Source organism: Gorilla gorilla, chromosome 14 (assembly GCF_029281585.2).
Source record: "Gorilla gorilla gorilla isolate KB3781 chromosome 14, NHGRI_mGorGor1-v2.1_pri, whole genome shotgun sequence".
NCBI lineage: Eukaryota > Metazoa > Chordata > Mammalia > Primates > Hominidae > Gorilla > Gorilla gorilla.
The window spans coordinates 61,067,414-61,090,769 of NC_073238.2; the positions used below are offsets into that span (position 1 = coordinate 61,067,414).

At 40.8% G+C, this 23,356-nt stretch overlaps 1 protein-coding gene across 4 annotated transcripts in view; it reads left to right on the forward strand.

The window, feature by feature from the left end:
* Positions 1-23,356, forward strand: part of LRCH1 (leucine rich repeats and calponin homology domain containing 1) — a 198,064-nt gene that overhangs the window by 110,073 nt on the left and 64,635 nt on the right. For all 4 annotated transcript variants that reach the window (XM_031001295.3, XM_031001296.3, XM_031001293.3 and 1 more), the window contains exons 3-6: positions 3,780-3,906; positions 16,523-16,628; positions 20,715-20,851; positions 22,657-22,784. In XM_031001295.3, the coding sequence (XP_030857155.3) occupies positions 3,780-3,906; positions 16,523-16,628; positions 20,715-20,851; positions 22,657-22,784 (498 nt within the window). The remainder of the gene's footprint in view (positions 1-3,779; positions 3,907-16,522; positions 16,629-20,714; positions 20,852-22,656; positions 22,785-23,356) is intronic.

Consider the following 23,356-nt stretch of genomic DNA (forward strand, 5'->3'; position numbering starts at 1 on the left):
TTGATAAACCAATAATAAATAATATCAGATACTAAGATTGAGACTCAAACTATGGACATCAATAAGTGCCATAGTCAAAATACATCAAAATAATACTCTAAAAGTAAAACCAGAAAAAGTGATTTGGTTTGTAAATTCCTTAATTTAGGAGTTAAGTGAGGGATAGTGGTACTTGAAGCCAAGATAAATGTATCCTGCAAATTTAGGCTGCCAAGAATGTTTAGATTATATTGAGCTGCCTTATTTCATCTTGAAATGATGAAATAGATAAATGAATCCAGCAGGAAGTCATTTAACTGAAAAAGATGGAAGATGAAGCATTCACAATAATATGGTTCTGGTAAAAGCCCACTGCCTTCCCTCTCTTTCTCTTTCCTCCCCACCCTGATCTTCAACCCAGACTCTGCAGGGACAGTGACAAGAGACAGGTTTGGGGTAGGGGTGGGGGTGTAGACTTGGCTCTGGTGATGTAGCTTGTCAGATACAATATGGCCTTATTTTCAAACGTTCTTTCAGCACAGAGCCAGTTTATAGCACCAAGGCTGCAGAAGACCAGGGGTGTAGGATAGTGGATTGTGGCCTGAGGCACTTACTTGCTTGAGAAAAATTGCTGCCAGAAGAGTGGTTTCAAAAAGCTGAGGCTGCTGCTGTTTTTGCTAGTGGGTAGAGGATTAAAGGGAATGCAGCTTTTCCTCTCCTGTCTAAATATTTGCTGGAGAGCAAATGGGTTTTTGTGTGCATGTGTATTTCCTTTTTCTATTGGGGAAATTACAAGTAATACAGGAACATCCTGTGATAAAATATATGAAGTAGAGGCTGAGGGAGCAGATAGATGAAGTCGAAGAAATGTGCCCCAGGTCTGTGGCCTGCTGTACGATGACTAAATTCTTGGCATGGTGACTTGGTAAGTCTACAGATGATTAACTACAGTGTAAACAAGACGTGTATGGAACATAAATATGAGATAGGCCATTCCATCAGCAGCTTTTAGTGTAAAAAGCATCCGTTCCCATCAAAGAGACCATGAATGTTTTCACAAGCTTAAATTTTATTTTATTTTAAGTAAGTACCCACTCTGGAAGATTTCCAATGAGAATAAACCCATGTAATCTCAAATACTCACGCATCTGAATGAGCAGAGCTTTCTTTGTGTTTCTCAAAGTAGTATGATACATGACTCTCCCAGTTCCATATCTGCTAATCTGGTTAGATCCCTGCACCAACTAGTGAGACGGATAACTTAGAGTGTAACTCTGAGTTTCCAGGCAAAGAAATGTAGGAAAGATCTTAACTTGTATTTGTTAACTCTGCTAAAAGTAGGAATGTAGAACTTTCTTGAAAATACTAATCTTTGTTCTCATTATCCCCCTTCAAAAGGAGGTTTACGTATGGCTCCAAATAAATAGACTTGCCTTATTAACATTTTTATTTGCCGATCCTCACTTTATAAAATTGCATATTAACAAATATTTTATAACCACAAGTTACATTTCAAATTATTTACTTGCCACCTTTTAATAAACTGAGTTCTCTTTTCTGAAGGAGCCTTTTTTGGAGCTTGAAAAAAGCCCTCACAGCAGGGTAACAGGAAGACCCCCTCCTCCAGCCAAAAGAGTCCCACTGAGCCCCTGCTGGTGAGAGAGAGCCTTGGGAGGGATGTGAGAGGCAGAAACACAGGCTGCTGGCCCTAGCTCCTCCCTTCCGCCGCCCCCAGAGACCAGGAGAGAGTGCCAGTGCGGGCCCATTGCCCTTATTCTCTTGGTCCAATCCTGCTAACTAGGGAAAGTGAAGAGCTGGTTGGTCTTTTGCAAGCCAGGAACCTACCAGGAGGGCACTCAATCTCCTCCCTCCTTCTGCTGGACCCTCTTAAAGAAAAATCTGCCTCTTTCTGGAAATAGCTTTTTCCATGGGTCTGCACAATGGAGAGAAGATATGACTGTATCTCTTCTTGCTAAAACATAGTTACATGGGTAATTGAGTGCCCTGGAGCAGCAGAGATATCAAGGTGTTGACAAGGCCATGCCCAGATTAGAAAGGTTCTTTCCACAGCACGGCACCTGCTTTTTCTGAGCCCATCAGGTAGAGATGCCCTTCAGTTAACCAGATTTCTGCCCCCTCATATGGAGGAGAGTCAAACTTCTAATTGAATAATGACATACATTCAGAAAAGTGCACAGATCATAAGTATACATCTCAAAGAATTTTCATGTTCTCACTCATAGGTGGGAATTGAACAATGAGAACACTTGGACACAGGAAGGGGAACATCACACACCGGGGCCTGTCGTGGGGTCGGGGGAGGGGGGAGGGATAGCATTAGGAGATATACCTAATGTAAATGACAAGTTAATGGGTGCAGTACACCAACATGGCGCATGTATACATATGTAACAAACCTGCACGTTGTGCACATGTACCCTAGAACTTAAAGTATAATTAAAAAAATAAAAAATAAAAAAAAAGAATTTTCACAAATAGGAGCACTCGTAACACATATCCAGGTCACATTTATCATTTTATAATGATGTTTCTTTCCTGATGATAAAAGCACTTGTAGAAAGTTTGGAAAATACATCAAAGTATAATAATGGAAATAAAAACCATCCATTGTACCTATACCCAAAGAGGAGTACTGATAGTATTTTGGTGTATTTCCATTCTGTCTGTCTCTCCCCCTCACATACACAGATACATGCATGTCTATAAATACACTCACACAGGAACACAGCTTCTGAAACTTTATGCATGTGTGTGCAAACACACAGCAGTTTTATTAAATAGTTACACTGAATGACATACAGATTTTTAGATGTTTCACTCTGTGGTTGTTGGCTTCAACACCAGAAGGGCAGAGAAAGAAAGGGAAACTGAAAACCATCTGTCTTTTTGCTTGGTAACAGGAAAAAGGGGCTTTTTGTGGGGGAGGAGATTGAAATAAATGGCTGACATATAAATAAGGATGGTTCGTAGATTTTATTTATCCAGTATTTTCCATCTCCATGAAAACTAAGCATTGATGATAGAAAGTTCAGAAACTTCTGGGTAGAGACCCTCTTGTTGTAGAGCAGAGATGAGACATCAACTTAGACTTTTTTGGCTGCTCTGTGGAACTAAACCCCTCTGGGCTGCAGTTCCACTTTGCCAGAAGACCAACTTTCCTTTCTTTTTCTTTCAGTTAACTCTCTTGCAGATACCAAAACGGACTTAAACTGTAGCAACCCTTGTTTTAACAAAAGGAAGCTGAGTCAAAATGTTGGAAATGAGCCTGGTGGTTTTGTGAGTTGCAGCAAAATTATCTTCCCCATCCCTACTGCAATGGATGAAATGATGCCTGTGTGGTGCTGGTTGCTTTGGTCCAGCTGAGTTTCCTGCACACATTGTCAGGAGAGGGCAGTTGGCACCAGCTTCCCGTTGCTATTGGTTGTGCAGGATGTGCTCTCCATCTGCCTCCTGGCTGGCCGAGGGCTCAGCTTCTAAGTGGCGGTGGCGGGGTGGCGGGGGGACTTTGATGGCATTCCTTGTGTTGAAGAAAGTTGTCTCTTTCAGAACTGTCCATACGCTTATTTTTTATGTTTTATTTTTTTTAAAAAAGAAAAACATATTTTGTTTTCTTACATACTTGTCATTTGAATTGTCACACAGAAAATATATTGGACTTCTTGTATTTGTAAAATGTCTTCTCAGATCACTCCTTTTTCCTTTCTTGTTAAAAACAGGTTCACAGATGGTATGAAGTGGCCTTTCTGTTTACATGTGTTCTTGTTGTATTGTCTTTGCAGTCGAAATCAGCTGTCCACCCTGCCTGCCTGCCTGTGTGGTCTGCCTCTCAAAGTCTTAATCGCAAGTAACAACAAACTTGGATCATTACCAGAAGAGATAGGTCAGCTCAAACAGTTAATGGAGTTGGTATGTTACTGATTTTTAAGATGCTCTTTTTTGTTGGTTGACTGATCATAGCCTATCAAGGTATTCAGAAAAACTTTTTGCTACAGTTGGACAAGGTGGAGCCTCTGTTGTTTGAGGGCAGGTATATGATAAAGACATTAAGGGGGGAGAGGAACAGCTTTGAAACTTCACTGTGACAGACACAGTTCCTGGAATTTAAAGGCTTCCTGTAATTTACAGCTCCTGAAGTTTGCAGGATTTGCCGTTTTTGAAGTTTATGGGCTATCATGTTGTAGTTAGTATTTTCAGATTGCATATAAATTTGTAAAAAATTATGGCTAAACTGCCAAAATAATCTACAAATAAGTTAGTAGGCCACACTTCATGAAGGTATAAAATTAAGTCAGAAGACAGAAAGAATGGGGTGCTCTGATTCTGTCGAGATTTTAGAAATCATTGTCGCAAATCGTTGTAATTTTAAAATGTGACCGTGTCCCTAGGGATAGAAAAGGAGAACAAGCTGTAGATGAGCAGAGATGGATTACAAATGTGTGTGAAGCTGAGATGCACTGTTATATTTCAGCTCTTTCACTACTAATTTAATTATTTACCTTTTTTCTAAATTGGGAAAGAATGAATGCTTTCTAAACTTCCATTGAGCTAACATAGGTGAAGGAAGAAGCAGGAGTTAGCAGTCAGGCTGAAAGGTGATAGTCTTCATTTATCATCTAAGCATTGGCTTATTCCATCCTGATCTTGTGTCAGGCACAGGGCTTGATGCGATTAAATGATGAAAAGGGCACAGTACCTGTCTTTCAGTAGATTCCAGTCTAGAACAATGATGGCCGATAAGTTTTGTCTTTTGTGCCAACTCCTCTGGGGCCACCCGGAGCACCACGGTGCTGGCCTGTGGGGCCCAGATAGAGAATGCTGTGATTGCTTAGTCATGTCTGTAGTGGGATTGGGCTAGGAGAGTGATGGCACCCATGTCACATACGTATCAACTTTGACTTTAATATAGAAATTAATAATTGCTGTAGAAAGGCATTAGAGCTATAGAAAGTGTCTTTTTCATGGATTATTTGATAGCATTGTCCAAAACTCATTCCAGCTAGCTCACACGAAAAGTCAGCGTTGGTTAGAGGATACAGGGGTCCATCAGATCACTTACGATGAAGACATTTGGTCACAGGTCATGAGTGACTAGGACAAGACACTGGAATGTTGTGAAGGACCATGGCAGCGGTTCATTTTTCTGCTCAGCTTTTCCTCTTCCATACAATGGCAGAGGTTGCCCAAGTTTAAATGTTCCCCCAGGTAAAGCACCTAGCAAGAGACCTACTAGCATCTCTCAGCCCTGGGTTCTAAGTGAGAGGCAGATCTGGTCTGATGTTCTCGCCGACTGAGTCTGCTGTGCCCAAGGCACATGGTCACACTGCTCAGATGTGGCTGTTGGGCTGCCACCAAAGGGGGTAATTCTGAAAGAAGACAGATATTAATTTGAGCAGACACTGCCCATCCCCCCCTCAACCCTGTCCCCAAAAGTTTCTATTACAAGAAGCATGTGCACGAGGCAGGGAATGATTAATTAATTCAGTCTTCGGGTTGTGAGAGGTTCGGAAAAGAAGAGCCCTTTGAGAGGCCCCTTAAATAAGCCCATGTGGGATTTCCTAGGAGGAAAAAAGAAGTCAGGGACAGGGACAGGGAAAGCATTCAAGGAGAAGGGACAGCTTGTGCAAAGGCAGTACATCCTAGAAGTCCATGTCGTGCTTGGGAGTAGGAAGCTGTTTAATCCTGCTGAAGTCTAGGTAGATAGAATGGGGCTGGGCACACCATCCTCATGCCCACTGCCTTAGATTTAGGCCACAGGCAACTCCTTCACAGGGCATTCAAGGCCCTCTGTGGTCAGGCCCCTGCTTACCTCTTCGGGTTCATCTCTTGCCACTGGCACCTTCGCTCCCCGAGTTCCTACCTTCTGGGAATGCACCTTGTTCATTTTCACTTCTGGACTTGTGCACACATCAGTCTTTCATCATGGGCTGTTTCTTCCTCCCCCCTCCTTTCCTGGTTAGTTCTTAGCCAAGTTAGATCTCACTTTGTCCAAAAAGCCTTCCCAGATCCTCCCAGCCTGAGTTAGGTGCTCTTAAGGCAAGCACTCCATACTTATTACTCAATTTTCATAGCATCACAGTTGTTTTCTTACTTGGCTTTCTCTGTGCCAGCTCCCCCCACACCCTGAAAGCTGCTTACTTGCTGTTGCATCCCAGGTGCCTGGCACCTGATAGGCACCCAGCAGATGTTTGCTGAATGTTACTGTTGAATGGTGGAAGTCAACCTTCAACATCTGGAAAGATGGCTGGGGCAGATTGTGAAGACCCTCAGGTGCTGGGCCTAAATGGGGTTGAGGGGGCAGGAAGACTCAATCTTGCTGTCCACATAACTCAGAAGGTGCCATTTTAACTGGTTCTAGGAAACAAAAAATTTCCTAGATGAAAGCTTTGGATGAAAGTGACAGTGTTATGCTGCTGCTTTTTCTTTTAATGCTTCTTTTAGGTATCTGATAGCCACAAAATCCATGGTTGCTAAAATTTGGGTTAGGATTTGCAAATACAGTATGAATAACAACTAAAAAAAAAACAGACTCTATTTTTAAAAGCAGTTTTAGGTTCACAGCAAAATTGAGAGGAAGGTACAAAGATATCCCACATACCCTCTACTCCCACACATGCACAATCTCCCTGTCATCAACATTCCCCACCAGAGTGGTTCATTTGTTACAATCTGTGAACCTATCCCAACACATCAATGTCACCCAAAGTCCACAGTTTACATTAGTGTTCACTCTTGGTGTTGTACATTCTATTGGTTTGGGTAAATGTATGACATGTGTCTCTTTCACTACCCTACAAATCTTCTGTGTCATCCCTCCCTCCTCCTCAACCCTGGCAACCACTGATCTTTACTGTCTCCATAGTTTTGCCTTTTCCAGAATGTCATGTAGTTGGAACCATACAGTATGCAGCCTTTTCGGGTTGGTTTCTTTCACTTAGTAATACGCATTTAAGTTTCCTCCATGTTTTTCTATGGCTTGACGGCTCATTTTTTTTAGTGCTGAATAATATTCCACTGCCTGCACAGTTTATCTCCTCACCTCCTGAGGGACGTCTTGGTGGCTTGCAAGTTTTGCCAATTATGAATAAAGCTGACAAGTTGCTTTTTTTTTTTTTTTTCATTATTTGAGGTCCCGTGCAAATGGGTGGCACATGGGTGAGATCAATCTTCTGGAACTTTTTGGTGCTGATATGTGCTTCTGTCCCATGAACCTTGGGTGTAAGTGACACCGCATGCCTTCCATCAGCTGTGCTCTAGAGCTGTGTCAACCAGCTCATCTGTTAGCAGGTGGTACATGTGCTGAGCCTGAGAGTCAGCCGCATACTAGAGCAGGGCTTTCCTCAAATACCCTTTGTCAGCTGCAGGGCTGACGTGTAAACAGCGTTGTCTCCAGCGTCAGGACACACTGGCTGTAGGGTGGCTCTAAGGGACACCCCATGCTTTTCTTGGGCACCCTGTCCTGGCCCCAGCTCTAACGAGGGCTGCCCTGCATTACAGGACTGTCTTCACCTGGTTCTTGTGTCTTTTCTCCACCAGCAATAACTGTTGAACCCACAAGTTCTAGGATCTTAGAGTGATAGGGGATTGTAAAAGGCATTTAGTCCAAACTCTTGACATCTTACGAATGAAGAAACCCGAGGCAGAAAGCCAGTGCATGACATACGGAAGGTCACCCCTGTGTAGCTAAATTGTAACATAAGCTGAAACACCCTCACCCAGCGCAGTCCTGTGGAAATATAATGTAAGCAGTAAATGTGATTTTTAAAGTACTGGTAGATACATAGCCAAGTAAGAAGCAAGTGAAATTAATTGTAATAATATTTATTTAACCTAAAATAGCCAAAACGTTATTACTTCGTCACCTGTATAATATAAAAAATATTAATGAGATATTTTAGATGCTTTTTTTTCATGCTAAGTCTTTGACATCCTGTGTGTATGTAACTCTGAAAGTGCATCACAGGTTGGACTGGCCACATTTCTGGTGTTCAGTGGCCACCCTCCTGGATTCGGCAGCTCCGTCACCTGTGTTCTTTCCGTTCCCTGCCCCGTGTATGAGCAAGCGTGATCTTTGGAAAAGCATTTACTTATGAAGTTGGCAAAAATTTAATAAGTGGTCATTATTTAACCACAAAGAGGGACTGGCCTTGCTTAAGGTCACGGTCTAAAAAAAAGATTATTTTCCATCCATTCTCACTTATCTTTCATCTTTTTGCTTAAAATAGTAGTGTTACTATAGGTAACCATATCATTATTTTTAGCTATCAATTGGGAAAAAAAATTCCCTGGAGGGCCAGAAGTAATTCTAGAATTGCTGTGGGAGGCTTCTGTTTTGTAGTCACAAAGTAACCAACTTATTATAAGATTTGGGAGCACCCCAAGCATTCAGAATACTTGAAGCCCTTTAGCGCCGAGACAGTGTCTCAGCTTATTAGGCTCTAAGCATTGTTTGTTAACTATTTTAGAAGAAATATTTTTAAATTGTTCACATGAGACTCAGAGTATTCCAAATGGAATTTTTTTTTTTTTTTTTTTTTTTTTTTTTGAGATAGAGTCTTGCTCTGTCGCCCAGGCTGGAGTGCAGCGGCTGTCGCCGAGGCTGGAGTGCAGCGGCACAATCTCGGCTCACTGCAGGCTCCGCCTCCCAGGTTCAAGCAATTCTCCTGCCTTAGCCTCCCGAGTAGCTGGGACTACAGGCACGTACCACTGCGCCCAGCTAACATTTTGTATTTTTAGTAGAGACGGGGTTTCACTGTGTTGGCCAGGCTGCTCTCGAACTCCTGACCTCAAGTGATCCACCCACCTTGGCCTCCCAAAGTGCTGGGATTACAGGCATGAGCCACCATGCTTGGTCAGAATTGTGAACTCTCTTTTTTTCTAAGTGTGAGTGAACATTCCAGAGTCAGCGGTCCCTTAAAAAAATAAATAAATAAAATAAAAAAACTTTAGCCGTCTACAACAAAGCAGTTGTCCTTTCTAATTTGTGAAAGGAATTGGAGTTGGAACATGGTATCTTATCTTTCTAAATACATTAGAATTATATAAGATCTTTTTTTAATGCATTCCCATTCAGTCACTGCCTTGTCCTGCCATTTGAGACTCTGCAGGGAATGCCGAAAAGCAGTTGTTCCCCCTCCCATGAGGAAGCCACAAAGAGACACTACTGAGATGTCCTTTTCTTGACTCAACAAGAGCAGCCAGGTTGTATTTCCACATTGTTGCAGGTGCAGGAAAACTTATGGAATCTTAGCTCCATGGAGCTGGCCCCTCCAGGGTCATTTCAGATGGGAATGATCTGAAACTTTCTGACCTCCCTGGCTGCTCTGAATGACTTCTATATGCGCTGTTGCCTCACTGCTGTAGCAGTATGGATATGTTGCTTTGAACGTCTATCTGCCTGTGCTTTCTATAAGGGGAAGGGATAAAGCATTCACATTTACTGAGCACCTGCTATATACCAGGCACTCTGCTAGGTATACATGTATTATTTCATATAGTCTTGAAAATAAGCTAGCAAGGTAGGTATCATGTTTATATTTTACAAATAAGTTTCAATTTTAGAATTACTTAGCCAAAGCCACAAGGATATGAAGAGGTAGAGCTGGAGTCAAAACCAGGTTTTTTAATCAGCGTCCTCACCACAATACAGCACTGTCTCTTCACCGAAACTGTAAGCCCCTCATGGAGTGGGGCTGTGATTTTTCTCCTTGGAGTTTCCTGGTTTAACTCCTAGTGGTTTTTCCATTAAAGTTGCGGGAGGAAAATGTTACAAAAAAAAAGGTTTGGTACAAATGGTCGGTGTCTCACTAATGTTTTGTTATTGTGCAACCAAGAGTCAGGGAAGGGATCTGTAGACTTGTGTTGGCTAAATCTCATTTTACTCATTAAAACCTTGTTAACATATTGGAAACATGGTTCTTTTACTGCTAAACCATGCCTGATGGATGAGGTATATTTGTTAAGAGATGCTGTGTAAATGCCATGTGTTATAATTAACAGGCAGCTGTAAAAACAAACACACTGTTAGAACACAATAAAATTGAGAGCCTTTTATGGGGCATTTGCCAAAGAAGAGTTTTCTCATTGGTTCCCTGTACATGGTGACATGCTGTGGTCCAGAGATGTTTTTTTCTCAATTCTGTCCTCTCTGAAGTCATGCAGTGTGTGAAAATCATGTCTTCTAGCTCTTACCTTCACATAAGAGAACACAGTATCGCTGATTTAAAACCTGCTTTTCTAATCAAAAACTCACAAGGCCTGGCTCAAGTAACGACTAGTTGGAAGGTGCATTTCCTGGCCTTGATTGGATATGCTATTTTTTATTCTTTTTTCATGAAATGTTTGGTTGTGTGGAGAGTTTGGATTCAAAGATTGATTATTGAGCAGCTGCTGAGGAAAATCCCTTCTTCATTATTTGCATGGGCAGCGTTCCAATCTCTGAGGGAGATAACAGCGGAGGCATAAATTCACGTGCTCGCCATGCTGTTTGTCCATTCATTGTCTCTGGAGGCGCCTCCTAACCTCTGGTTTCTGTGGGATGATAGGAAACCCAGGGCTTGCTCAAGACCCTCTGTGCTTCCATTTCTGCCTTTCTTCTGAAGAGCAGTGGGGTAGGCCGTGTGTTTGTAAACTTAGGAGAACTGTGCAACAGAGTTTTGCTCTGGAAAAAGACACTGGTGTTGAAAGGTGATAATTTGTCATCCCAGAGCTTTCTTGAGAAAATTTCAAGTTTAAATGAACATATTTTCTTTTTAAGACAGTTCTGGCTGGGTTCGGTGGCTCATGCCTGTAATCCCAGCACTTTGGGAGGCCGAGGTTAGGAGTTCGAGACCAGCCTGACCAACATGGTGAAACCCTGTCTCTACTAAAAATACAAAAATTAGCCAGGCATGGTGGCGTGCACCTGTAATCCCAGCTACACAGCAGGCTGAGGGAGGAGAATCGCTTGAACCTGGGAGGTGGAGGTTGCAGCGAGCCGAGATTGCGCCACCGCACTCCAGCCTGGGCGACAGAGACTCCGTCTTGGTGGGGTGGGGGGAAAGACAGCGAGTTCTGACCACAAGCATTGAGGGTTTTTGACTGTTAAGAAATCAAAATTGACATTTCCCAGTTAGTTACATACCTGTGTTTCAACCAAAATCATTTCATTATCTCTGATGTAGCAAATGGACTTTCCTCATATTGGAGGATAATTAGAATTATTTAATCCTTACCTGTTCTTTTGATAGAGACACAGAAAGGGTAAGACATTTACCTAAAGTTACACAGTGAGTCATACAAAATGCACTTCCACAAAAGGGCATGGCTACATGATAGGAGGCTACTATTAGTAGCTTGCAGTTCCTGTCAGAACGTTTGCATTTTATTCAATTAAATAAAGAGCTAGATTCTTACAAAAATACATCTCAAGCAGTATTACCATACTAAGTTTTTGAAAACCTAAGTATCAGAGCAAGGTCACGTGTACAAATACTACCTGCAGTTCCAGGGTGTGGCCTGGTCTTACTGGAACTATTCTGTGACCAAGATCATCTTGACACAGTATTTATGTTGTTTTTCTTTTTTCTTTTTGTTTTGAGACAGGGTCTTACTCTGTCACTCAGGCTGGAATGCAGTGCCATGGTCACAGCTCACTGCAGCCTTGACCTCTCGGGCTCAAGCAATCCTCCCACCTTAGCCTCCCGAGTAGCTGAAACCACAGGTGCATGCCACCATGCCCGACTAATTTTTTAAGTCTTTTTGTAGAGTCAGGGTTTCCTAATGTTCTCTAGGCTGGTCTAAAACTCCAGAGCTCAAGCGATCTGCCCACCTTGGCCTTCCAAAGTGCTGGGATTATAGGCATGAAACATCGTGCCCGGCCTATGTTGGTTTTCACTAGACATCATTCCTTAAAAAAATACTTCTAGTCGGCGGGGCACGGTGGCTCACGCCTGTAATCCCAACACTTTGGGAGGCCAAAGCGGGTGGATCACCTGAGGTCAGGAGTTCGAGACCAGCCTGGCCAACATGGTGAAACCTCATCTCTACTAAAAATACAAAAAAAAAAAAAAAAAGTTAGCCATGTGTAGTGGCACACACGTGTAATCTCAGCTACCTGGGAGACTGAGGCGGGAGAATCGCTTGAACCTGGGAGGCAGAGGTTTGCAGTGAGCCAACATCGCGCCATCGCACTCCAATCTGGGCGACAGAGCGAGACAATGTCTCAAAACAAAACAAAACAAAAAAACTTCTAGTCTCTTTTACCATATTGCTTTCTGAAAGTGAGCATAACCTAGTTTAATAATCCCTGAATTTATTCTCCGAATCTAAATCCTTGTTATTTTTGCATTCTGAAGGTCAGTTAGCAACGAGCACTCAGTAACAAAAATATATTAATCTCCAACATGGTTTTAACACTTCTAGAGACTCTTTTTATTGTGATGAGGAGAGAATCTTATTTCTAAAGTTTTTCTTTTGGTTACCTAAAAACAAACATGATGACCAGTGGAAAATAAGTATGTGTTAAGTCACAGTTCAAATTCTCTATTTTGTTTTTTATCTAAATGACAAAGTTGGACAGACTGGTCTATAAAAAACTTAAACTTGAGTATTTATATTACTATAATTAGATTCGTTTCTATCAAAAAGAATAAATTCGGTAAAAATTTATAACATGCTCATGATTCTTTCTGATCTGCCTGTGTATTTGTGGTATTATAGTACTAACTATAGGGTGCTATGATTTCACTGAAGTTTGGAATCATTCTCTAAGACATAGCTTAGGGCTAATAGAAAATTCAGAAGGGATTCATTTGACTATTTTAATAAATAACTGAATATGGAATTTGTAAGCTGATAAATTCTTACTAATTGCCGAAGTTGAGGCATTAGTGTTGTTTTTATTTACATTCATTTTCCTAAATCATATCTTCTTTAAATCAGTCTGTAAAATTCATACCTTATCTTAGGCTGAATTTGAACAAACGTGTTCTAGAGAACAAGGCCATTCTAGAAATATTGCTTTTACATTTTCAAAACAGAAATATTTTATCCCCAAACACCTAGACTATTATCTCCTGTTCTTCCTCCTTAACCCCCAGCTAATTAAGACAGTGACCCATGGGGTTTTATTTTTGTGATGAATTTATAACCTTTTCAAAACGTGGCAAGTTTCAATGCCTTGTGGGAATAGAGTTTTGCACTATTTCTACAATATTGATTACACAGTAGTGAAATGTTATCTTATGTGCTAAATCTGCTTGGGCGTTTTCCCCCCATTATTTGTCAGGACAGGAAGTAATTGACAGCAGTGCAGAGTACTATTAAAATAATTTGACCTTCACCATATACCCTCCAAAATGTGAATGGACAATTGGACTTTGTGTTTTGAATTGTCTACAGATATCCTGTCCTCTAAATCAGAAGGAAAAAAACTTGTATTTATCGTTACATGAAGTTTTTTAAAGTAAATTGAGTGACCATTTTCCCTACTGCTAAATAAGTTTTCAAATATCGCTAGGGGGAGTTGATTTTTTAATAAGGCTATTGTGTTAGAAACATACGATGGAAAAAAATCACCTTATAATCTTAGAGAAACAGCATATTTTGATTTCCTAGCTAACTCAACCATGACCAGCAAAGAGCAAGGTGAGTATAGTTCACACTAAAAAATGGAATAAGGCTTAGTTTCATCTCATGCTGTGAATAACGTGCTACCTAAATGTATCTGTTATCTTTTTGCTTTCCTCTCCTCCTTCCTTATTTATTCAGAGAAAGATTTTTTAAAAATTATGTCTTTGAAGCTTCTGGAAATCGTCAGTTTCATATTGAAAATCTGTGATTTCCATAATTTATATAAGGATCTTTCTCGTGCTGTCACTCACAAGACTTAAAAAAACTTGTTTTAGATGCCAATAACATCCATTTTCTCTAGAGATGGAAAATAATTCCTTCTAATTCTTCCCCACAAGCACGCCCATTTCTCCTGCCAACAACATCACCAAAGTGACTGTATCTGGTCATGAGTTCCATAGAAGGATTTGATTTCCTGCATTTCTAGGACTCACCTGTGTGGTATTTGTGTGAGGACTCTTTTAAAATAGGATGGAATGGCACCTTTTGCTTATTTGTGACTTAGTTAAGGCAAAGAAAGCTTTCATTGAAAGCATTTGATTGTTGGCTCTTGTGACTGAGCAGAGGCCCCCGTAATTGGGAAAAGATGGCATTTCACTGTTCTCTTCTCCCATGTGGAAATACATTCGGAAAGGCAGGGCAATTTACTGACTCAGCGAGGGGCTGAGAGTGACTGAACACAATCTCTGGACCTCCTAATTCTGTAATTACTTCCTTTGACGTTTTTGTCTCTGCAGATGTGCTTGTGGAGTTTGTTTCTCTTTTTGTTTTAAACACTAGAAGTGTTTTTCTCAAACTTGTGTGTGACTTTTCTGGGCCAGGAGGGATACAGCAACCGCAGTTGGGGGTGATGCTGCTGAACACCCGGTGCTCTCAGCCCGTGCCACCCCACCTCCCCCATCAGACTGCTGTACAGAGAAGCCTGGGGAGGTATCTGCACTGTGCACACTCAGCCTTTATAGAGGACAACTTCATTCCTTTTTAGCAGGAGTGATACTGTTCCTCTTCATCGGGTGGTATCCATTGAGCACTGTCATGATGAGGACAGGTTGATAGATCACCTGAAGCCTTTTAGATGAGACCAGGTTAGAGGGCAGGGATCAACTGTGTTGTGTACAGCCTGGTCTAAATGTGGAGCCTGGGGGTGTTCACTGGATTGGTCGATGATGAGTTCATCTTATTTGAATGAAAGTGAAACAGATTTCTGAAACGAGGCTCTGCTGCCTTCTATGGTGAAAGGGGAGAACTTTTCCAGGTTCAAAAGTAAAGTGGGATATTTAAGGCCTTGATCTCACTGGAATGATTTGTATCTTTAGTTCTGTGATGCCAAGTGGGACCTGCATGGGATTTAGTATGTATGTTGGAGCATCCTGGGTCCTAGGGTCCTGGAGACAGAAGGAGCCACAGTATTATGGAGTGTCACCGTAAGTGGATTTTAGAAGTTTGATCCAACATTTATTGATCCCTTACTTTATACTTGGCACTCCACCTGGCACTGGGAGGATGGAATGAATAAGACATGGTCCCTCCCACCCAGGAGCTCATAGGCTTAAAGGGGAATGTAAACCCATGAGCAAATGACTTACAGTGACATGCTATCTAAAGGACCACACAGGAAGAAGTGGTCAGTCTCCCTGGGCATCAGATCAGAGTGGGAGAGGTGGGGGAAGCCTTGTAAAGATTTCACAAAAGAGGTTGAGGCTTGAATTAAGTCTTTAAAAATGAGTCAGTGGGACAAGAGGACAATATTGGGGACTGGCATATCAGGCAGGGAAGGAGCATGAACAAGTTTGGGAATTATGAAATACAGAAAACTGCGAGAAGCAGTAACATGGCTGGAGTGTAGGTTGTGAGGAGGGACATTCGGAGGAATGGTGCTGGAGAAGTGGACAGACCTCATCATAGACACTGGCCTTACTGCCCAGTTTGGACTTTATAGTTGTTGAGGAGCCTCTGCAAGTGTTTAAGCTGGTGAACAGCGTGATGGCATTTGCACTCTGGCCGCTCTGTGAAGGATGCATCCAAGGCGGAGACTGATGTATGGAAACCAGTCAGGAGATCACGATAGCACCCAGCTAAGAGAGAGCACTGGTCTACACTGCAGGAGTAGCTGGGGGTGGGTGGGGGAGTGAAGAGCCCAGCACGGATCCCAGAGCCAAGAGGAAGAGTGGGATTCGGGGAGATCCTAAGGATATAGAAGATTATAAATGTCAAGACCTCCATTTCGCATGTGTCAAGAGGGGGTTCCAATCACGGCTTAATTGAGTATTTGCTTCCTAAAGCAAAGAAGACAAGAATTGCTTGTGAAGTGTATGGCAAGGTGGTCAGCTGTAAGATTTCTAGCCTGTGGTGAAGAACTCCATTTTAAATAAATAGTGCATCCAAACATTGCATTAATATTCTAGTTCTTCACTGCAAAATGTGAGAGTTTGGTAAAATAAGATACATTGTAGTCTTCTATTTAGAGGCACAATGGGATAGTGGCTTAACGGTGAGCTGGTAATTCATTTCTAGTGTTAACTCTGGCACTTGCATGCTTTGGGCGACTGGCTAAACTTTTCTGAGCCCCACTTTTTGATTTGTAAATATTAGGCTAGCAATATTGCCCAATGGGTTTGTTGTGAGAATTCAGTAAAATCGAAGCATGTCAAAGTGGCAGGCCAGAGGCTGATGAAGCAGCTGCCGAATGCTACTAATGTCCACCCTTTCTCCATTTTTCTCTCCTCTGAGGGAGTTTAAAACGTTCAGCTTTCTCTTCTCTGTGCTGAGTCTTAATGCTAGGGACCTGGAGATGAATATCAAAGTGTACCTGTGTAGTTGTCCAAATATTTAAATTCCTTAAGGAGATTTCACATGAAATGCTTGATTTCCTGGAAAAAGATGTTTATTATTTCTCTCTCTGCTTTTGATACAGGATGTCAGCTGCAACGAGATCACAGCGTTGCCCCAGCAGATAGGTCAGTTGAAATCTCTACGAGAACTGAATGTCAGAAGAAATTACCTTAAAGTTTTACCACAAGGTAAAAAAGAAAGAGGGAAAATGAAGAAAATGGGAGACTTGCATTATTTTATGTTTTGGGGGGTTTACTTTTGTGAAGAGGGTGGATCTTTGTGTGTGTGTGTGTGTGTGTGTGTGTGTGTGTGTGTGTGTGTGTGCCTACTACTTAATAATTAGGATTTGAATTTCACATACAGATAACAAAAAAGTGATGTTCAGGCTGTGATTCTAGTCAAGGGCTACAGCAACAAAATCATTCCCCTAGGTAATGCTGTGGGGCACGGGGGTGGACGTGGGTGTATTAGTTTGCTGGGGCTACCATAACAAAGAACCACAGATGGGGTGGCTTAAAAAACAGAACTTCATCTTCTCACAATTTTGGAGGCTGGATGCCTGGGATCAAGGTGCCAGCAGGGTTGGTTCCCTCTGAGGCCTCTCAGCTTGGCTTGTGGGTGGCATCTTCTCCTCCCTGGGTCTTCTCGTCATCTCCCCTCTGCACATGTCTGTGTCCTAATCTCCTCTTCTTACAAGGACACCAAGGATTAGAGCTGCCCTCATGACCTCATTTTAATTAACTTAATTACCCTTTTAAAGACCCTATTTCCAAATTCAGTCACATTCTGAGGTAATAGAGGTTAGGACTTCAACATATGAATTTTGTAAGGACTCAAGCCAGCCCGTCACAAGGGGTGACATGAACTGTTTTGGGTATGGGTATGTGACGTTTTGGAACGTGAAATTTCGGGGACATACTTTGTTCTACAGATCCTGTCTGTCAGGATTTCTAGCCTTGGGGATCTGGGAGCACTGGTTGGGAACTCCCAGTGTCTAGAATCTGTTCTGAGGTGAGGGTGCTGCGTCTGCTGGAGTGATACTTGGACTAATGTCTCACTGGTGGTCTTGGTAAGTTTCACCAGTGGTGACAGCAGAACCTCAGCATTGAGACATGGCTCCCAACCATCCAGCATGAATGCCAAGACCTCAGACAGCCCTGCTTTGCAGCCGTGGGCTTCCGTAGTATGTCTGTCCAGTAGTGTGTTGAGTTCAAGGAAGATATGTATATTTATTCAGCAACTGCATACCATTTAGAGCATGAAAGCAGCCTCATAGTGGGTAGTGGATCTGCATTTGGTGTTTGGGTTTGGACCTGGATCAGGAATGAACGGATGAGTCCTGGAACCCTGAATGCTTTCTCCAAAGCATACTCTGGTTTTCAGAGATTACATTGATTTCCACTGTTTTTGTTTAAAGTCTCTAGACATAGCTGATTTCAAACATATATTTAAAAATATTTCTCAAAGCAAAACCCTGTAGTACTTGGAAACAGTCAGCATTTGGTTAATCTGACATTAATGGAACAGTTTATGGATGCCTGATTTTAATTATCCTGTCTCTGCATCTTGATCTTTGGCTTGAAATGCTTCATAATAAGGCAAGAAAATGGAGCTCATGAAAGGGAAAGAACTTTGCAAAAGGTAATGTGCTTTATAGATGGGAGGTTCAAGTCCGCTTGCCATCTTTCACCTTTCTCATACTGACTAGCATTTTAGAGAAGCAGAGTTAGAAACTCAACATTTTTTACTTCAGTACTTGAGATGACTTGGTTGAAAAATATTGATTGATTTTTCAATTTGTCCTTGTACAATCTCATTTTTTGGATATACAAAACTTGTATTTGGTTTAAGCAAGCACAAAAGGAAAGCTTATTAACAGCAAATTTATATGCATACAACCTTTTATGAGTTAAAGAAAACTTTCATTTAAACTTAAGCTCTCATGTTAATCATTGTGAAAATGTCATAAATAATTGAACTCTCATTTTCAAAAGGAAAAATTAATTTGATCATTTTGCAATTGCCTGTCATAGTTTGGAAACATGTGGAAAGTATATTCACAAAATCTAGATTTTTGTCTCTCTCTGGTTTCTCATTTTCTTACCTTAAAAATTCCTTTCCCTTAAAAAGATCAGTTATTCCATAATTATGTTTTCTCAGTTTTGATATTTTAAAAATATACTCAAAGCTAAAACTTCAGTTTACTGGAAATTTTTTTAAAAAATAACTTCCTCAATATCAAGTTCCTTTTTGCTTCCCTCTGGAGAACTCTATTGACAAAAGACCATTGAAAATACTTTCAGTCAGTGACTATAAAGACTTTCCCTATTTACTTACATGTTTTTCCTCTTTGGATACCCCTCCTCGTATGCTTTCAATTTGAGGATGAAAAAAGAAAACACCAAAATTGTGGTCTAATTACTCATATCAATTTTGTGGTGGTTTTACTACAACAACTGCAATAAGAAGACCATATTTTATTCTTTCTAGGACTAGAATGAAGAGAGGATTAAAATAGCCATTCATTGCCTCTCTTAGCAGTGGGGAGAGAGAGTGGGATTTGTTCTTCTGCTTTTTTTCTTACTCCCTTTTTCTACTCCACTTTTTTTTTTTTTTTTTTTTTTTTTTACCTTTCCTGGGCTGGTGTTGCAAAATTACCATTTTCTCTTCATTTTATTGTTGTGAAACTGTCTGGTTCTTGTTTTCCTGAACTATGATGGCAATTGTGTTCCAAACTGGAACTAGAAAAGAAATGGTCATTATAAAACCTTTACTTATTTTATTTACCTGTAAGTTTTCTCCTGCTATGTTTTCCATGAACTTAGCCCTCTAGTCTTGCTTTGAAGTCTTCATTTTAAGTGGCAAAGAATTGCTAAAGATCCAGAGTCCAGTTAAATTTTTCCAGTGATTTGCTAAGCTAACTTTAATTAACCATCTCGGAGATAGGTTGATATTGCTAGGGGAAACAGCTAGGAGGTGTTCCTCTTATCATGAAGTCTTCATAATTCTTAACATCTTACAAACAAGCTGTGAGGTGAAAGGGGATCTTGCTTTTCCTATTGTTTCACTTTCATGATTCCAGGGTCCTCCAGGATTAGTGTGGCCTGAGGTCAATCCCTTATCCTGCCAGAGGGGAGACAAGCTGGGCTGAGCAATGAACTAACTACTCAGGGCAATTTAAAAAATACAGTCCCTTACATTCCCAGAGTGCCTTGAATTCTGAGAGAGGTACTGGTTACTAGAATCTTTTCCTGCTGGAATTTGACATAACGTAGCTGAGTAAAGTGAAGACTGAAGAGCAGTGTAGGGGTAGAGGAGAAATAGTGTGAATTTTTACTCCAGGTCAGTGTCTTCAGTTACTCTTCTTTGCCTAATTCTTGCCGTTTGTCCACTTTAGAATTCCTTGAGTGTTTTAAAGCGCAGTATTCCATCCCTTAACAGATCCAATAACAAAAGTTCCGAGGCCTCGTTCTGGAGTGAACCCTTCATAGCCCCTCACACAGAGATCTCAGTGGCTTGCCTGCATCACCCTAGATGTCTGGCGTGGCCCAGCCTCTCTGCTCTGTGGAATATATTTGACTTTATTCCCAGCAGCTGCCAGTGTCGTTTTGAATGCTTGAAATTACTTAGTGTCTACTGTGCCACTGGGTGGGGATTTGAAGCTAAATGTAATGTTCTGTCTTCTGAGTGGAGCTACAGAAGACTTTTTAAAAGCTGTAGAATAAAGTCTCATCATACCAGAATTACAGGGCCTGTCGGAAAATTCTGAATTGGATAACATTTATTTTTTTAAATGCAGTTGAAAAACCCATGAATATATTTAGTGTAGCTAGTTCTGGGATAATGCCAGCCCAGATACATTGATTAGATAAGAATATTCTGTAATTAACGTATTACTCATGGGCTAGCGAGTGCTACTGGGAAACAGTTTGAAGTTAAAACATAAACATGTCCTGTGTGATGTGGCTTGCGTGATTCTTTTGCTGAAAAAAAAAGTATTTTTAAACAATAGATATTGTAAATGTTAAGTGTTTCCAGTTTTTATCAGAACTAACAACAATTTAAAACTTTGGGGCATGTGATAAAAGATTTTCCCTCTTTTGGTAAAATGTTATGTACACACACCATGTATTCCTAATGTACAACTTGCCTTTGATTATACTCAATTGTATTTTTCCTGAGAAGCAGAACATTAATTTTTGAATGATTAGCCATTTAATCTTATTGATTTCTAAGGTTTTTTCTTTCTTTTTTTCTTTTTTCTATTATTTTAGAACTAGTAGATCTTCCCTTGGTAAAGTTTGACTTTTCCTGCAACAAAGTGCTCGTGATTCCAATTTGTTTTAGAGAGATGAAGCAGCTGCAAGTGTTACTACTTGAGAATAACCCTCTGCAGTCTCCTCCAGCACAGGTGAGGGGTCTTGCAGCAAAGCCAATTGCCCCATGGGATGCGCTGTTATAGGAGCCAAGGGAAAATTTCCCCTTCACCCTCTGAAAGTTTGCTGAAAATCACTAATCACTGGCAAGCGGCAGATTAATTGGAGAAAAGGCATCAAAATTTATTAACATGTACGTGGAAGCCTCCAGAGTGAAGACCCAAAGATACAGGGGAAATTGTCCATTTTTATGCTTACAAAGTATGGACAGCCATGTAGAAATATGATTGGACAAAAAGAGTATGATCTCATGTTAATAGACTGAGTGAGGAAACCCAGCAGGGCCTGTCTGTCTGGATTCTTCTTGGGCTCTCTGAGGATCATTGCTTCCTTCTGGGTGTGGGGCAGGACCCTCTTTGCGATGGGGGATCTTATGGCCTACTGTCAAACAAGAGAGGTCAGATCATTTCTTTATGGCCAGTTTTTACACAGAAGGGCGGAGGGAAAGTTCAAGTAATATTTTGAGGTTTTAAAGGGGTTTTGGTTTCTATGACCAGCTTTGGGGAAGAGGGATTCAAATTTGTAAGGCTCCCTTCCTTGGGAGAATGGGACCGAGGGGCAGGAGGGCAGGAGAGGTCAGAGAAAAACTTTTGCTTCTGAGGCCTTCATTTTGGGGTATTGTTTTCTGATTCCCAATGCTATCAATCATGCTTAAGCAACTCTCCAAAGGCCAGTTTTCTGATTCTCTGCTGAAGAGAATAATACTGAATAAAACTTTATTATAAACAGTCACAGTGAACCCTTGAGTGAACGTGAGAAACAATAAATTGTCTTCCATTGCATCAAATCCATTCACCAGCACTTGGCTCACTATGCTAATCACTCCAACTCCAGAATTAAATGTCTTATTATTTATCATTTTATTTGAATTTGTCATGGAGTATATTGATTTTTTTTTTTTATTTGAGACAGAGTCTCGCTCTGTCGCCCAGGCTGGAGTGCAGAGGTGTGATCTTGGCTTACTGCAGCCTCTGCCTCCCAGGATCAAGTGATTCTCCTGCCTCAGCCTCCTGAGTAGCTGGGACTACAGGCGCCTGCCACCACACCTCGATAGTTTTTGTATTTTTAGTAGAGACGAGATTTCACCATGTTGGCCAGGCTGCTCTCTAATTCCTGACCCCCAGGGATCTGCCCGCCTTGGCCTCCCAAAATGCTGGGATTACAGGCGTGAGCCACTGCTCCCGGCCATATATTCCTTATTTGAATGTTAGCTCGAAAATGGAATTTAAACACCTTAAAACATGGTTATTGATTATTTAGAGACAAGTCTCCAGCTCAAATATTAAACTGCATGAGAGAAAAATGAAGTGCTATGCTTTCAGATGCTTAACCATGTAAATATTTTGAAGTTTATTTTCTTTTTAAATAATTTAACAGCTTCTTAAATCTACAATTATTTTTAGGCTCTGAATTGCTTTCTATCAGCTCGAAAATAATTGTGCTTTTCTCATCTTTTGTAACTGGAATTTCACCAGGCTGGTCATCTGAGTTTATATTTTTTATACTATATATACTTGAATACATTTTTGTTAGAATTTTATAGTTTAATGCAAGAAAAAATGGGAAATTGCTTAAGCATGATTTTCTATTCAAAGTAGAATTTGGAGGGAATGATTCCCAAAATTCTTACATGTTTTGGAAAGGACGGATTTAGTGTACATTGGTAGGGTGTTACTTAAAATGAAATTGGGAAAATTGAAATATACAGAGTAAGGATTTGATACTTACATTTTGTTTTGTCATTGAAAAATGAATATGATTGCTATTAATTTCTTCGTAGATTTGCACAAAGGGCAAAGTTCACATATTTAAGTATCTGAGCATACAAGCATGCCAGATTAAGACAGCTGACTCCCTTTATCTCCACACCATGGAGAGGCCACATTTACACCAGCACGTGGAAGATGGGTGAGTCATGCCCTCATTCAAAGCCCCAGTTTAAAATTTGCCTAGGCCAAGGCCCTCCAGGTAGCTGACTTCAAAATCTGTTTGTTTTAAGTCACCATGGTATCTGCAGAAAACAAAGCAAAACAGAACAATTTGCTTTAATCACCTAATTTGAATTTAAAACAAGAAGTTGAGAAACTATTGGGATATGAAAGAAAAAACTGCTGCTATTGAGAATATTTTGGTATATCTCAAATATCATCTGTCTCCTAATCAGTAATCAGTTCTTCCTGAGTAAATGTGTGTATACTTATAAATAAGATCTAGAATACAAATGTGAATATTTTTTACTTATCAAAATAACTATATTGAGCCCAGACATGCCTTTTTAGCAATTATTAATGTTGAATATGCCTCCAGAACAATGTTAAGAAAAAAATGAAGGCTTTATTTTTGGTCTTTTAAAAATGCAGTATGTGTAGTTTTTTTGCCACTTCCTGTTTCAAATGGAAAAGTTAGAATCCTTTCACACATCCTAGAGCTTCTTGTGGCATAAATCAAGCCTTGAGCTTCCAAAAAACAACATTCTCACA